This window comes from Ochotona curzoniae, unplaced genomic scaffold (genome assembly GCF_017591425.1).
Source record: "Ochotona curzoniae isolate NIBS_2020 unplaced genomic scaffold, NIBS_Ocur_1.0 contig_2210, whole genome shotgun sequence".
In the NCBI taxonomy this organism is placed as follows: Eukaryota; Metazoa; Chordata; class Mammalia; order Lagomorpha; family Ochotonidae; genus Ochotona; species Ochotona curzoniae.
The window spans coordinates 22,629,109-22,646,159 of record NW_024465369.1 but is presented as its reverse complement, the minus strand read 5'-3'; the positions used below and the strand labels follow the sequence as shown (position 1 = coordinate 22,646,159).

Sequence of the window (17,051 nt, the reverse complement as noted above, 5' to 3'; positions counted from 1 at the left end):
TTTGGAGCTACAGCTCATGTTCAAAAAAATAATGACCAGACATTATTGTCAATATGCTGTAGTAAAATCCAACATTAACCAATATGCTCAGGAAATGAGGTTAACCATGTTGTGATTTATTGTTGGTGATAAAATGGCTTAGATAATCATTTTTGTTTTGTTTTTTTAAAGATTTATTTTTATTGGAAAGGCAGATGTACAGAGAGGAGGGGAGACAGGAAGATCTTCCATCCAATGGTTAACTGCCCAAGTAGCTGCAACAGCTGGAGCTGAGCCAATCCGAAGGCAGGAACCAAGAGCTTCTTCCAGGTTTCCCACACGGGTGCAGAGTCCCAAGGCCTTGGGCTGTCCTCGACTGCTTTGCCAGGCTACAAGCAGGGAGCTGGATGGGAAGTGGAGCTGCCGGGATTAGAACCGGCTCCCATATGGGATCCTGGCGCATTCAAGGCAAGGACTTTAGCCGCTAGGTCATCGTGCTGGGCCCTAGGTAGTCATTTTAAATGTAGTGTTAACACTCCTTGACATGTGTAGTATAGTATTAAAGTCCATTTAAATCTGTCACAGTTAATGGCCATTTAAAAAATTAACAGAATGTTGATTTTGTGAGATTTGTGAAGGTGGTGGTAAGGTTGTATGCACCCCATACCATGAAAGCCTGTAAATATCCCAGCTATTCCACTTCCCATCCAGCTCCCTGCTTGTGGCCTGGGGAAGCAGTTGAGGTCGGCCCAAAGCCTTGGGACCCTGCACCCACATGGGAGACCCAGAAGAAGCTCCTGGCTTCAGATTGGCTCAGCACCTACTATTGTGGCCACTTTGGGAATTAACTAGAAGTTGGAAGGTCTTTCTCTCTGTATCTCCTTCTTTCTGTGAATTTGCCTTTCCACTAAAAATAAATCTTAAACATTACTTTTGTATCACAAGTAACATTTCTTTATAAGTTACTGTGTTTTTTTCGGGAGAATAGATAATAGTGAAGGTTTTATTTTAAAGTTCTCCAATTTAGCCTTTTTAAAAAGGATTTATTTTTATTGGGAACACAGATATACAGAGAGGAGGAGAGACAGAGAGGAAGATTTTGCATATGTTGATTCACTCCCCAAGTGGTCACAAAGGTCGGAGCTGAACCAATCCAAAGCCAGGAGCCTCTTCTGGGTCTCCCACATGGGTGCAGGGTCCCAAGGCCTTGGGCTGTCCTCCACTGCTTTCCCAGGCCACAAGCAGGGAGCTGGATGGGAAGCGGGGCTGCCAGGATTAAAACCAGAGCCCATTTGGGATCCCGTTGCATGCGAGGCAAAGACTTCAGCCACTAGGCTACCATTGCCAGGCTCTCATTTAGCCTTTTAATCACATGTTTTGTTAGTTTCTTGCAGTACATCACAATGCAACCATTACTTAATATGAAATAATTTATACACATTAGTATAATAAAAATGAGTATATTTCTTATATTTAGCCTTTGTTTAATTTTGCATTTAGTTTTTGTAGTCAGGACACAATTAATGGGTTGCAGTGATTTCCAAAGATGAACCTCAGGTTTGGCAGTAATTTTATTTTGAAATTTAGTTGAGTTTTGGTATTAACAGACTGAATCCAAAAGGACATATAATTTAAGTTAGTTCAGTGGTGATTAATTGCTAACTCTGAACATTCACTGTTATTTGTGGAAAAAAAAAATGTTGCGTGTTGTCTAATAGGCTTCTGCTTTGTCCTTGTGTTTAAAGTTTGGAAAGTTAATAAATTCAAATTAAACACAGAATATATCAGTAAGTAGACTAAGACTTATTGTCTAAATTTTTAAAAGTTTTTGTTTCAGAAAACTAACCTCAGTCTTCTTTAAGTACTGTTTTTTACTTGTAATTAATTTTTTTTAGTCTTGATTTCAAGAAAAGCAAAACAGTAGATTAGACCAATAGAAAATTAAGACTGGATGCAGAAAGCAAGAGGCAAACAGATGAGTGTATAATTATATGCTAATGAATTTTCCTCTTTAAATGCCTAATTGTTTTACTTTGCTTTGCCTTTGAAAAATATTAAGAAGACAGTTCCCATGTCAGTGTGACTAATTTCAACATGGAACTTATGGAGGAAGTAGATTAATTATGCAGTGAAGTGCACTGGAGTGTTGGAGACCAAAGTAGTTATATATTACACTTGACACTTTAAAATTAAGTATTTTTTAAGGAATTGAACAATCTACCAAATCTTTTTTTCCAGTGAGCCTTTAGTGGAAAGGAAGTTGTGCAGGCTTGAAATTTCTGTCTGAATTAGCAATGCAGCCAGGGGTAATAGCCACTTTCTTGGGTTGGGTTAATGAACACCTTGGGGGTAAAGCAGACATACAATTTTAGATAGGAACTAACTGTCTAGTACTACTACATTGGCATAGGATTATCCAGATTACAGTTTCAAGAAGCCTGAGGATACTGGAAGTCATTTATGAGCCCTTGAAATTTTGTGCACTACGATAACATTTAGTATCTGAAAAGCATGTCATTTAAAAAAAGAGCAGGAAAGTTGCTTGTAGGAAATATGTTAGGTGAGCCAGGAAGTGCACTGCCTGTCACATGTCCATCTATGCGTTGGCGTCAGTTTGTGCCTGGGCTTTGAGACTATCAGTGTTTGGTGTGTATCATAGAATTGGGAATTGCTGTAGATGATGAAGTGGCAGAAACGTGGTGTGGTAAGTTCCAAGGAGCTGTTGTACCTAATGTCAGTATTTATGCTAATATTTAAGTAATTGTCAATCATAGATTGCTATGTGGGAATAAGAATTTTTAAGGGAGGCATCCTTTTTTGTGTGCTCCCCCTAAACATATAAAACAAGACATTTTTACCATTTTCTATGTTAAAAATGATGCCAATTTTTTGAGACTTTAACTGTCTTCATAAACTCAATTTTGAAAGTTTCGTGTCTCAACTCATAGTAATACTTTACTATATTAAATGATTGTATATTACCCAACTATGTCACTGCACATAACACTAAGGAATTGAACATTCACCATTTTTCTGTTTATGCACCTTTAAAATGCAGTTACTCCTCCCAGGCTGGGAACTGCGCCCTTCCCTCTGTTGGACGGGCACGGCCCAGTTTACTGCTGCTCCATGGGTTCTGTCTCACTGAGGGCCGTCATCTGTCCTGTAGCTTCCAGCTCCACAGATGTCAGCCAGATCTTGTGGATAGTAGTGGTTTACTCCGACCTACATTGCGAGGTTCATGAGGATACCCAGACTCTTTTTTGTCTGTGGGATTTGAATTTACCATCAGGGTTGGTCTGATTCAAAGAAATGAAAGAAGCAGACTGCACTTACCACCACCTTCTCCAAATCCACTTGTAAAACCCATGGTGTATATAGTATGGGGTTTTTTCTTTCCTATGCTAATAATATTTCTGTCTTTTTCTGTCTTTCCCTCCCTCAGTTTTTCTTGGGCAACTTTTCTTTTTAAAGATTTAATGTTATTTATTTGAAAGCTAAGTTAGCGGAGTGATGGAGAGGGAGAGGGGCATATCTTTGATCTGCTGTTTCGCTCCTCAAATGTCTGCAGTGGCCACAGCTGGCTGAGGCCAGAGCCAGGAACCAGGCGCTTCTTCCCAGTCTCCACCTGGGTGGAGGACCCATTGGACCATCTTCTGCTGCTTTCCCAGGCACATTATTAGGAAGCTTGATTTTAAGTGGAGTTGCTGGGATTTGAATCGGCATCCAGCGTGGTGGCTTTACCTATTATACCAGCCCCATCTTGATCATTCTTTTCTGAAATTTGCTTTTTAAAATTCTATTCATTTAGGGAAAAAAAGCAGTTTGTTCCCAGTAGTTTCTGGTTCTGTTCTTGGAGTGCTGTGTGGGGTGACTGAGTGAGCAGGCAGGAGTCTGCAGTCTTGAGCTGCGGTGGCGGCAGTGACACAGGGCAGCTGTAGGAGGGAGGGCACCAGAAGGAAGGGCTCCATCCTGTCAGTTTCTCTGGGGTTTTCAGAGTCTTTATTTGGTTTTGTGTTTCATTGGATGGCTGTTAGAATTACGTTATTCTCCAGAATTGGGTAAGAGGAAAGAAAGGTACTGAGGCTGGTACTGGTTTTGTTTTGTCATCAGGAAACAGATGCCTTCTTGGGATTCTAGTAACTACTAGGCAGATATTACCCGTGGCCTGTACACCGGGCATACAGTGCTCGAGTTTGTAATATTCATCCCCAATCCCTGATTCAAAGAGATGTTTGTTTTTAGCTAAGCATTGGGCATATGGTTCGGTAAATGCTTCCCTGAGGGCAGAGTGATCTGACTGTATGTAAGTGACTTGCATTTGGACAAGAGTAATACTTAGTTTTGAATTAGACCTTCTGTATTCTGTATTATAAATACAATAAGCACTCAAAATGTTAGTGCAGACATATGTGATGGGAAAACACTTTTTCCAGAATATTAAATGCTGCAGTATATTTTCATTATAAATAGTTTAACTCTTTCCACAAGATGGCTGTGTCTAGCTGTGTGTTCCACCAAAACCGCATGCTAGTTGGCAAGCCCTGTGCATGCGGAGGGTGGGAGAGGATTTTTGTTTAGCAAGTTATTGGGCACATGTTCAGGAAGCATAACACAGTCCCACAGTCCCACATCTCATCCTCCAGTTTGCACACATGCTATCCTTGTCTTACCAGAACCCTTTTCTGTTCATTGTTCTCATCTCTCAGGCCCCTCCTTACCTAAAGCACAGGGTCCACCCTGACTTCTTACACCCTTCGTTGCATTTACCCTGATGGTTAAGCTGCCTGCATTCCATATTAGAGGAACACCATTTTCATAGTCTTGGCAAGAGGTAGAGACTGACAGAGAATGTTATCCTGGGCCTAGAAAAGTGGTATTTATGGTAGACCCATCTGGGCAAAAATCAAATTGTCTTGAGTTGCAGAAAAGTGAATGAAAACAGAGGAGTCATATTCGAGTTGATTCTTGGCTTTGGCTCCTGGCACTGCAGATCCCAGCAGGCGACAGATACGGCTTAGGCAGTTGTTTTTGCCCCTCCCATGTGCGAGACCTGGGTTGAGTTCCAGGTTCCCAGCTTTCTGGCTTCAGCCGCTGGTCGTTGCAGATACTTGGAGAGTGAACCAGGGGGCAGCTCAAAATTTTCCCCACCACTCAGATATATTTCTTTTAACAGCATTAAAGGGCAGCTCTGCCAAATGTAGTATCATGGAGGCAGTATACCCTCAGAGTGAGTGTTTCTTTGCCTTGTGAGTTGAGGCTGGCCAGACACACAGATCCTCAGGTGCTAGACTTCAGAGGCATCTGCCTTCAATAGGCATTTTGGGTAGAAAGAGCTTCCTTTAGATCTGGATAGCGATTTCTAATATCTCAGGTAATCTTTGACACAAATATTTTTGCAAATTTACTCAACGTGTAAAGAAATGGCATTGTGCTTTGTGTTTCTAATGACTATCAAATAGTCTACATCTAGTTTCAGTGAATTATATTGGAAAGAATCCACAGGCAAAGTCGTGCAGTAGCAGGCAGCAGCTGGCCTGACTTGTCAGGTTTGCACTGTCAGGGAGCTGTATCCTCAAATGGGTGGAGAGCTTACTCACTGTCCTACTTCTGCCTCACTCTCTTTTCCTCCTGGGTGTGATGAGGGTGACTGGTGTTTGTGGCACAGCTGAGGAAGCCTGAACGTAGAAACATTCTCCCTCCCATCCTAGCCTGACTTTAACTTTGGGCTGGCAAACTAGCCCAAGAGGAAGCTGTTATCTGTACCCACATCTGAATGGGTCTGCCCTCCAGCTAGGAAGAGGACAGGGTGGCTGAGTGGGTTTGAGTTTTCTGAGACAGAAGCTCATGCCAGGACATGGAGTGTCGCCTGGTATAGTTTCTTTGGAGGAATAGGAAACATTCTGAAATGTTCTAATGTCCTACCTCCCAACATCCCAACCTAAAGGAGCACTGTCACATGGTTGTAAAAATGTAAACAGCTAAATGTCCTAGCCTTAATTACACCAGAACTCCTCCAACTAAAACTAAAAACAAATGGACTCAGAGGTGAGCTTTATGATTTTGTTTTACTTGAATCAGCAAATATATTTAATTTCATTATTTGAAATATTATGGCATGACATTTTTATGTGACTAACCTGAACTAGTTTAAAAACACTTTTGGGGAACTTTTCATGATATATTGAGCAATGATAATCCTTTTCATTTTATGGATTAGTATCTGGGCAACTTGAAATTCTTGAACTGTTGGAATCTGAGGTGTTTGAAAAAGCTCTTCAGGGCCCTGCGCAGTGGCCTAGTGGCTAAAGCATTCACTTTGCACGCACCGGGATCCAGTATGGGTACAGGTTCTAATCTCTGCAGTCCGTTTCCCATTCAGCTCCCTGCTTGTGTCCTGGGAAAGCAGTGAAGGGCAGCTCAAAGCCTTGGGACCCTGCACCCATATGGGAGACTCAGAAGAGGCTCCTGGCTCCTGATTTCAGATTGGCGCAGCACCGGCCATTGCAGTCACTTGGGAAGTGAATCATCAGATGGAAGATCTTGTCTCTCCTCTCTGTATATCATTCCAATGGAAATATTTTTTTAAAAAAGCTGTTAGCTGCTCCTGAGTTTTACAATAGATAATGTGTTACAAAGCGGAATAAGTGCTCTGTAAACAGTGCTGAGGCACAGTGGAGAGTTGGGAGTGGAATAGATGAACCTCTGTAGGTGTCCAAGCTTAACTGGTGTCAAGATAACCCTGTAGGGCCCGGTGCGGTGGCGCAAGTGGTTAAGGTCCTCGCCTTGCACGCCCGGGATCCCATATGGGCGCCAGTTCTATCCGGCAGCCCCGCTTCCCATCCAGCTCCCTGCCTGTGGCCCGGGAAAGCAGTTGAGGACAGCCCAAAGCTTTGGGAACCTGCACCCGCGTGGGAGACCCAGAAGAGGCTCCTGGCTTGGGATCGGCATAGCATCGGCCAGTTGCGCTCACTTGGGGAGTGAATCATCGGACGGAAGATCTTCCTCTCTGTCTCTCCTCTCTGTATATCCGCCTTTCCAATAAAAAAATAATAAAAATAAATCCTTAAAAAAAAAAAGATAACCCTGTAGCTCTGCAGGCCTGACCCCGGTTTCTTGTCAGAGTCTCTAGGGCTGCGTAGTAAAGTGCTGAGGAAGATTGAAGAGCTCAGGACCAAGGTGAAGTCCCTTTCCTCTGGAATTCCCGATGAATTTATCTGCCCCATTACTCGGGAACTTATGAAAGATCCGGTCATCGCATCAGGTATGTGTGTGGCTCCAACCTGAGTGGCAGGGGAATTATGTCTTACATGAATAAATAAAGGAGGTAGTTCACATACATTTCTTTGAAGTTGGAGAATTTCAAACTTCATAATTTATTTTCACATAAGTAGTTTTTCTTCTCAGACTCACTTGAGGAGTATTTGGTTCAGTGGTTAAAAGCTGCTTCTGACACATTCTCTGAGCACCCAGCTACGGGTCCTGGCTCCTCTCCTCATTCTAGCTTTCTGCTAACTCATGCCCTGGGAACAGGAGGTGATGGCTTAAGCACATGGGTCCCTTCCACCCTCTGGGCCCCCCAGCCTCCACCTGACCCAGTCCTTGCTGCAATGGGCATTGTCTGTCAAATTAAAAAAAAAATTATAAAGTAATACACATTGTGTGCTTCATTTTAGTAAAATTGGCTAGTAGGTCTTGGATCAAAATAATATTTTTTCAACTTTTATGTAAATTGTCAGTTTTGTATATAGGTAACAGAATGTAAAGATAAAATCTTTTTGAAGGTAAGACTGAGATCACTTATGAATTTAAACTGCCTCATAGAATGTGTAGGGTTGTATTGGTTTCTCCTTATGAGTAAATACAAACATGCATACTTTTTAGTTTTAATTTCACATTATTTTGGCCTAAAACTGTACCAAGCACATTTCTGGATGTTGATGTAGTGTACTTATTTTTCAGTTGTAATTTCTTGACTCATACTGATTTGTGTATGTTTATGACTCTTTATTGTAAATAGCACAAAGCTAGTGTTATGAACCAAGTTTTCTGTAAGCTGTTTCCATAGGATATGTGCCCCAAACAGCGTTAGTCAGTTGAAGTATGTTATGAGTATGCACAGAGGAGTCATCATAAATTTGTTGAATTTGCTACTTGATTGGAGAATTCTACCAGGGTTGTTTCTTAGAAAGCAAAGAATATATTTAAGTGTATCTATTTTCACTCAGGTTTGTGCTGACTTTTGTAACCCCATATATGCTGATGTTGGATAGTTGTTTGAATGAGTTAGCTTGTCCAACCATCCTGCTAACAGGGAACATGAGTCACCTGTTAGTTCAGGCTGTGACAATTTCAGCATATCTTTAGTGTTGGTGGGGGTATTAGGATTCTAGTTCAAGTTTCTTTCAAATGCTAAACAGAGATGGCAACTGATTTATGTAGCAGTCATCTTAAAAAAAAAAGTGACACACCAGGCACTATAGTGTTCCAGGTCCTTTATTCATTCAGAAGTTTCTCAGGTTTAACCGTGGTTGTTCATTGTGCCTCTTGCACAGCTTACTCTCCCCTTCCAGAGAGGGGCCAGTCTGTCCTGCAGGTTAAGAGGAGAGGTTAATCGCAAATGGTGATGTCATGAGCACCAGTGGTTACCAACCCTACCCAGCTCCCCTTATTTAACATCCTTTACAAATACATTCCCACAATAACATTTCTTTTACTCAAAAGATTAAGGAAATAGTTTTAAAGTTTGCAGTGCTTGAGGCTGCTTTTTGGGGAAAGGTATATCTTTTGGGCACTTATGGTAAATATTTTTAAGATTCCAGTGTATGTTTATAAAAAGTATCCCTTTAGCTGCAAAATATTTTTTGCATCCTTGATGAATCAACATACAAATATCAAGCTTGTTAAGTGTAATTCACATCCTTTAAAGTTGCTATTCAACATTTTTTGATGGGAATGTGTTCTAACTGGCCATGCACCACAAGGTAAGTATTGGGTACCTGGAATATGGCTAAGGATATAAATTTTCTTTGATTATATTTAATTAGGACATACCTGCTGCATTGGATGGTGCAGTTGCATAAGCTTTTTTTTTTTTAAGTGTTCATTTGAAAGGCAGAGAGATCTTCTAGCTGCTGGGTCACTCTACCTATACCTGCAACAGGGCCAGGCCAAATCTAGGAGATTAAATTCCATCCAGTTCTGTGTGCATGTCAGGAACTGCGCCCTCCCAGGGTGTGCATTAGCAAGCAGCTGGATAAATCAGTGGAAACTCCGATCTACTTAGAAGAGGGGCTGAGATGTCCCAGGGGCATCATTGCACTAGGAGTTTACCGTGAGGACTAATGGAGCCGAGCATGTTTTTGTGTGTTCATCATCCATTCACCTTATAAAAATATGCCTGGAAATTGCAGAACCTAACTCAAAAGAGGGGCAGAGAATTATTTATCTTAGAGGAACTATATCTGGAATTTATAGTGCACTGCATATATTTTATTCCAATCTGTAGGTTCCTATAATTTTCTCAGGAGCATCATTTAGAGAAAAAGGTTTTAATTTTGATGAAGTCAGATTTATCATTTTCATTTTGCTGCTTTGAGTCCTAAGAAATCTCCCTGCCATGATATATTTAAAAATTTGTTGTGTTCTAGGCATTTTAGGACTGTAATCTTAGAAATTATTGTGTATGGCATGGACAAAAATAGATATCTATTATCGTATTTCTGCATCTTTGCTGAAATTGATTTTGTATTGTGGGTCTTTGTCTAGATTTTTAATGATGTTCTGTTCATCTTACGTCTTCATTTACATTAACCACCGTAGTGTCTTGGCTACCGTAGATCTGGGGGGGGGGGGGGGGGGGGGTTCAGAAAAGCTTTCCTAGTGCAGTGAGAACCACTTCACACCCACTAGACTGGTAAGAATTAAAAAGACTAAGAAATCAAGTGTTGGCAAGCACGTAGAGAACTGGCAATTCTCAGTTGGAAACTTAGAATGGTTCAGTGGCACAGAGAAAGAAACATTTTGGCAATCTGTTCAAAGCTAAACATTAATTTACCATCCCATCTAGCAAGTCTACTCAAATATTTAACTGAGAATAACTACAAAAACAGAGTGGTAGACGAACCATATCCATAGAGAGAAAAGATGTACAAGTTCATTGGCAGCACAGTTTATCTTAGCCGTGGAACACTACCATGTTAAGTTGTAGATTAAAATGGTAGCTTCAGTGCCTGAATTTGGTGATGTTTTTATAACACTACATAGTTGAAGGATTTGTTTGCTTATATATACATGGTATAGAACCAAACATGTGCTAACATTACTTGTTCACAGGGAGAAAGCATTCAACGTTGTCTTGGATTTCACAATTTCTTCCCTTTTTAGTCTAATAGTACTTTCTGTTGAATCAGAAACTTGTTAGAGCAAGAAAAGCCTGCAGCAGAGCTCATTCTGTAGCTAGCAGGTCTTTCATTACTTCCCTGCCTTCACTTTTGTTGTGGACTGGGGTGTGCTGTTCTAGGAATGGGTATGTAAACTGTTTTGAATCACTTTTCACTGATACCAGCTGTGTAAAAATTGTAGTTCATCCATAGCCTTACTATACAGTGCCATGCCATTCATTTTTACCTTTCCTGTAATAACGCATTTGTTTCTATCGAAAGAACTCTTGGCACAACATGAAAATGGTAAGGAACAGTAAGCATACCTTGTAAACGTTGCCCAGTTCTGGGAGCACTGTCCATTGATGATACTACAAGAGATGGGCTCCATGATTTTGTTTACATTTCCCTGGATTGAACTTGGGGTTTGTTTGCCCACCACTGCTATGAGGACACCACCGTTCCCTTACCACACCCATCTGCCCATTCTGAAATCTTACCCCAAACAATACTTACAATGTGATTCTGTTCATGTAACAATTTTGAAGTTTTTCACTGGTTAACATAATCCATGAGTCCTCATTAATCACTCTGTAACCTTCCTATGGTCAGAAACACTGAGTAACACCCAATTCTATATTAAGAGAACCAAAAAGATGTCTTTATAGTGTGCTTATTGCTAGCTTGAAGCGAGTTCCTGCCACACAGGACTGTGCAGTCTACTTTTAGCCTCTCCACGGCGTGTTCATGCTGTGCTTGCATTCTGCTTTCACCTTGGGGAAGCAGCATGGTGCACACAGAGGCCTTTGGCTGGGCCACACTGCGGCTTTCCGTGACTCTGCGGCTGCAGTTTCTCTTGCAGGACAAGCCTTCTGGCTTGTTGAGAAACAGTCTGTGGGAGAGCTGCCTGTGTTCCTGCTGGGTCCCTTCTGTGGCCTTCAAGTGCTCTCAAACTGCCGTGGTTTTCATCTGAGGGGCTGAATGGACAAATTCTGTAAGTTTCATTAAAAGGAAAAATCTCTGACTAGAATAGCAGGTCTAACATGTCTCTGCTGCAGGCAGGTGAGGAGAAGGAACAGGAGGACAGTGTGGCCAAGGGCAGGCATCCTGGCCCTGCTGTCAGGAGTGTCAGTGCACGCATTCACATAGCTGTACCAACCTACTAAAGCAGCTGTGACCACTTTGTCTTGCAAAGGGTTCCTGGGGTCTTACCTTGATCACACTCGTGTGGGGAACACAGCCAGCCTAGTTTCAGAGAAGCCTTTTTTGGCTTGGTTCACCTTCTTTTGCACAGGTTCACTGGGCTCCTTCCAGGGAAGGCAGAGCTGTCCTCGGTTCTGCAGCAGTGTCATCCCGGGTACCTGCAGGTGGCTGCACGCTCTCTAACCTCTGGGGTGTGTTCACTCCCTGCCCTCGTCATTTCTGGCAGTCCTGTGTTCACAACCCTAAGAAGTGCTGGAGGTCAGACCACCAGCTCCTTCCCTGGGAACCAGGATTACCAGCATCAGGCAGAGTGTTGGTCAGAGCTGATGACACTGCCTGCTGTCTTTCCCTTTCAGGTCAGCCCGTGCCGGATGACCTGTGGGGTTGCCAGGTGTAGTGATGGCTGGGCTCTGCATTAGGCTTTCTGGGTCTACTTTTTCTAGGAAAAAACATAATTGTTAAACAAAGCTGGTAAGCTAATATGTTTTCCTTGAGCTTTTTACTGAAGCTGAAGCCATTTTAAATAATGCTGCTTTTATTTATTTGTAAGTGAAATTTAGGTCTATTTACTTGTGCTTTGGAGAATGGATAAATTCAATACCATGACTTAGTATTTTATCAGAATTTATTAATCTAAGTTTTCAAATTGAGTTGTGGAATAAGTTTGTTGGAACATACCCACTGAAATAATTTAGGGGCCTCTTTAACTAATACAGACTTTCAAAACTTCAATAAAAAACAGTAACTTAATCATACTGAATATTTTTTTTCCTTGCTGGTGACTTGGTTTGATCTCATGAAGCTAATTACACTTGCAGTGAACTGTCTTACCTGAAGCTTAAGCTGGGCATCAGTAATGCCACAGTGGTCCCAGCAGCTCAGTGTTTCGGGAGGGTGAAAAGCATGCTAACGCAGGAAGACTGCAGACCCCCGGGCACGTGCTGCAGGAAGTGCTGTGTGTTACCCTCAGCACTGAGGCCAGTGCAGCTGACTTTCCTCTAGTGAGAACTCCATACCCCCTGCACAGACTGGAGAATTCAACATTTATGCTGTGTCACACCCTTGCTAAAAATATATATATATATATTCCTTTAAGAAAATTCATGTAAGAGAAAAATTGAGTAAGCATAGTAATTGCTAAGGAAGAAAGCAAATTATCATCTCATTTAATGTTTCTCAGAAAAGAACCAACAGATGAGACTATCTTGATCGTTTCCTTTCAGAGGGCCAGTAGACCAAAAAAATACAAACCTAAGTATCAGATTTCTGCAACCAGTTCTTGCAGCGAACATGCTTTTCTGTAAATGACAAAGGAGTGACACAGAGAAGGCACTGGGCTAAGTTGGCTAAGCATGACCTGCCTGAACCAAGGCCCTACAGCCTCAGTGTTTCCTACAGCACCACCACCGTGCACATCTGCAGCAGGCTGGTACTAATGGAGCAGTGTTCTTCTCATGTCCTTACAGTGAAGCCCATAACCCAGTTAAGATACAAAGAATTTGGATAGAACTTTATCCAGGAAACATGCACTAATGACCAATGAACACTCTGAATAGAGGCCACGAGGGAAACCCTAATCAGTACCACAGAAAGCAAGCACATCACACTAACATGGTCAGTTCGAGAGTTGGACAAAGTGTTGGTATGGATGTGCTGACCTGGGGACCTGCTTGTGTGACAGTGTGCAGTGGTGTGGCTGTCACTTTAGTGGGGGGGGGCCTTCAAAGCTAACTAGAGCTATTACATGACCCCACAGTTCCATCCCTAACTATGAAGAGATGCTCATCCAGAACGTCTTACCCCAGTAGCAGGGTTGATTGCCAAAAGGAGGCAAACCTCAGGTGTTAACAGATAAATGTGATATAGGCAAAATGAACTATTACGTGGCCATAAAAAGTAACAAATATATATGAAAATATGAAAACCCTGATGCTACGTCAGAGGAGCCAGATATCACATTTTATAATTTCACTGGCATCCACTATCCAAGAAAGAATTTCACTGAGGAGGAGAGTGGGTGGGTGATTGCTGGAGGGTGGGAGAGCGACAGCTGAGCAGCACAGTGGCGATGGCTACAGCAACTAAGAAGGCAAGAATCACTGAATTCTACATTCTGAGTCAAGAAAGGGAAGGAGCTGAGGTTATAAGCACTGAGTCCCGGGAAGAGGAAGGGAGCAACCAGGCTGGTGCTTGCTTCAAGGGGTCACTAGGACAGATGGGGAGCTCTTACCAAGCCAAGGCCAGCCTCACATGCTTCCCCGTCGTCTTCTAAAGAGCACGCCCCCTGCAGGACGGAGGCCCTTACACTCACCTCCACAGGTGCAGCCTAATGGAGCTGCTCTGTGTGTTCCCACAGCTAATGGAGGAATTTCTGTTGAAGTCAGGAATACTCAAGGTTGCTTAACTCTTTCCACAATGTAAGATATAAGCCCAGAAAATGAGCACACATAATCATTGTGGGGTGGAGGGAAAAAGAAGAAAAGGCAAAGGGGAAACCCTTCCTCTAGGAAAATGGTGTTATAATGCCACAGGTTAAGCTGCGGCATTGGCAGTCTGCCTGCGCCACTTCCAGTCCAGTTGCCTACTAATGTAATCCTGGGCAGCAGCAGGTGATGGCCTAAACCCCTAAACACCTGGCACCCAGATGGAGCTCCTGGCACTGGCCTGGTCCAGACCTGGCTGTTGCAGCAATTTGAAGTTTGAGCCAGCAGCTGCAAGGTGTGTTTCGCTGCTTTATTTTTATTGAAAAGGAAGATTTACAGAGAATGAGACAAAAAGATCTTCCATCCACTGCTTCACTCACCAAGGCTGAACAGATCCAAAGCCAGGAGCTTATTCTGGGTTTCCCACGTATTGCAGGGGGTCCCAAGGCTTTAGGCCATCCCCCACCACTTTCTAGGCCACAAGCAGGGAGCAGGAGGGGAAGTGGAGCAGCTGGGACACAAACCAGTGCCCATATGGCATCCTGGAGCTTGCAAGGGGAAGATTAGCCGGTTGAGCCATTGTGCTGGCCCCTCTCCTTACTTCCATTTTACTTTCAAATAAATGAATAAACCTCTTAAAAGGCCTAACAGAATTAGTTTACATGCAGAAACTGGAATGCACACTTACATATGGAACAGTCCAGAATTTACCAAACATGGGAACAAACCTGTGAAACACCCCTGTAAAGTGCACTTAAATGGAAAGCACCGCCTGGCACTACAGAAGCAGCGTATGGGTCTTAACATGATCCTCACCCTGCTTTTCCCGAAAGATCCAGAAGGTACTCACCAGTTCCATTGCAAACAGTTTGTAACTACAAACCAGGAGAGAACAAGGTGTCTTGCCCTCCCAGGTAGGGAGTATGCCTGAGAGTGGTGTTGCCACAAGAACAGAACAATGGGCCATCATAAAATTCTAAATCCTAGATATTGACCTAAGTGCATTTAAAAATTCAATGAGTGATCAAGATGGTAATTTACATTGGTGGTTAAACAAATAATGTAAACAAGTGGCATTCTGACAGCTAACAGCCATGTGTGAAAGGACAAAACTAAACCCATCCCTCAGGTACATGCTGAAGTCATTCCAAAAGCCTCACAAGTCTAAGCAAAGAACCCTTTTACATTCCAGGTAAAGGATTGAAACATTGATTTTTCCCTGTATGCTCAGTTTTCCCAAGGAGACAAATGCCTGACAGACATGGGGGACAGTGAGTGGTGAGCTCACTGGACAAAGCAGAGCAGAGGGCTCCATCACTGCTCACCTGGGACCTGCTGGACATCTGGCGGTTCCCACAGCAGCTTCCGTTGCTGCTGCTGCTGTAGGCAACAGGGTATTCCACAAACAGTGCCCATCGGAAGGACAGATGGCCAGCTCCCAGGGAAGGCAGTCCACAGTGGAACACAAAATCATATACGTTCCCTCTTCAGTTTAACAGTCATACTTGAGTCCTCCCAAAGTGCTATGCAGACACCCAAGTGACAGAGGCATAGGACTGTTCAGTGCAGTACTGTTTACAAAAGGCTAGGAAAACCAGCAGCCATCTGGCACTATGTCCATACAGTGTCATGGGAGATAGTGTGCATTGCATGCTGGCGTGTGTGTACGTCTACACACAAAGGCTAAACACATACCTGTGGCCACCTGTATGGGGAGGGAGGGACACGGATTGGGCAGGGACAGGAGACTTCTAAGTGCATGCTGTGGTATAATGCTTTTCTGTTTGGAAACTGTGGAAATCTGCTTTTCCAAATGCAGTGTTTGCTTTAGTTCACTGTAGTTGGATCCACCCAGATGACAACAGTCACAAAAAAGTCTTAAATTTCTTTAGTGCATAAATGTAATGAGGAGCCACCATTTTTACCTTCAGAGCTAGAAGACAAAATGTAAAAAGCAGTGAAACAGAATTCCAATCTTTCCCTTTTCTGTAAAAGGAAAAACTTGTGAATTGTGGTACTAAGTGAAGCTCTGGCACCCTAAGTCCCCATCCGGTCTGTGCTAGGGCACTTTCTGTAATCCCAAGTGTCCATCTTCCCAACCGTCCGGGTAGGGGAGGCCCCACTACCTTACTCCAAAGGCTGTGTGTCCCCGTCACGTGCATGCAGTTGGTCCCTCAGTGGTGAGCATGTTCACAGCTGCTCTGCCCAGCTCTCCTCTTCCACTGTGTCAAATCGCACACACCCGGGTTGCAGTGTTTGAAAGGAGCCCAGGACGGCCACAGGCGCTCAGCATCGCACCATTCTAGGCAGTTTGGGCTCCACAGAGCCCAGTCCAGCCTTAATGTATCTCAGCAGAAATGCAGGGCAGTGGCCGAGCTGCTTTACACCGACTTCGGCAGTCTCCCTTCTCTTTCTTACTTTACAAATAATCTGTTGGTTTCTTTTAGATGGTTATTCATATGAAAAGGAAGCAATGGAAAACTGGATCAGCAAAAAGAAACGCACAAGTCCCATGACCAATCTCGTGCTTTCTTCGTTGGTGCTGACGCCAAACAGGACTCTGAAAATGGCAATCAACCGATGGCTAGAGACACAGCAAAAATAAAATTTTCTGTAGCTTTACTTATATTTTTCAGTGATTTCATTTGAAGAACTTAAAGGTAATTTTACCTACCAGACCATCCATATTAAAAAGCAAAACTGAAAGAGAGGTAAACTTACCTATAAAATTGTGAATTTCATTCTTCAAAATACATGGATTTTCACATCTATCTTCATTTTCTAGTTTTAATGTAAAAACATTTGTGCAATTAAAAGTATAGAAATAAAGTATTCTTGCCCTTAAATTGCAATGCAGAAATTTATTGTTAGGTTTAGGCCATATACCCAATAACTAAAGATTAGAATACTCTTAACATTTAAATACTAGTTAATATTCATTCATTTGGTATTTAAGATCTTTAAAGAGATCCTGTGGCAAAATAATCATAGATTGAGAAAATTACTTCAGATCTTGTTTTATAAGCAGTTTTTTTTTGGGGGGGGGGTCTGAATTTGCAAGCTG

At 42.6% G+C, this 17,051-nt stretch overlaps 1 protein-coding gene across 5 annotated transcripts in view; it reads left to right on the top strand.

Moving 5' to 3' along the window:
* Nucleotides 1-16,808, top strand: part of WDSUB1 (WD repeat, sterile alpha motif and U-box domain containing 1) — a 39,613-nt gene extending 22,805 nt beyond the window's left edge. For 3 of the 5 annotated variants that reach the window (XM_040971609.1, XM_040971607.1, XM_040971605.1), the window contains 2 exons: nt 7,103-7,243; nt 16,435-16,807. In XM_040971609.1, coding sequence (XP_040827543.1) covers nt 7,103-7,243; nt 16,435-16,592 — 299 coding nt within the window. In that variant the 3' untranslated portion in view covers nt 16,593-16,807. Of the gene's footprint in view, nt 1-7,102; nt 7,244-16,434 lie in introns of all 5 variants that reach the window. The other 2 variants (XM_040971604.1, XM_040971606.1) reach the window with 2 other exon arrangements.
* Nucleotides 16,809-17,051: the final 243 nt, after the last annotated feature.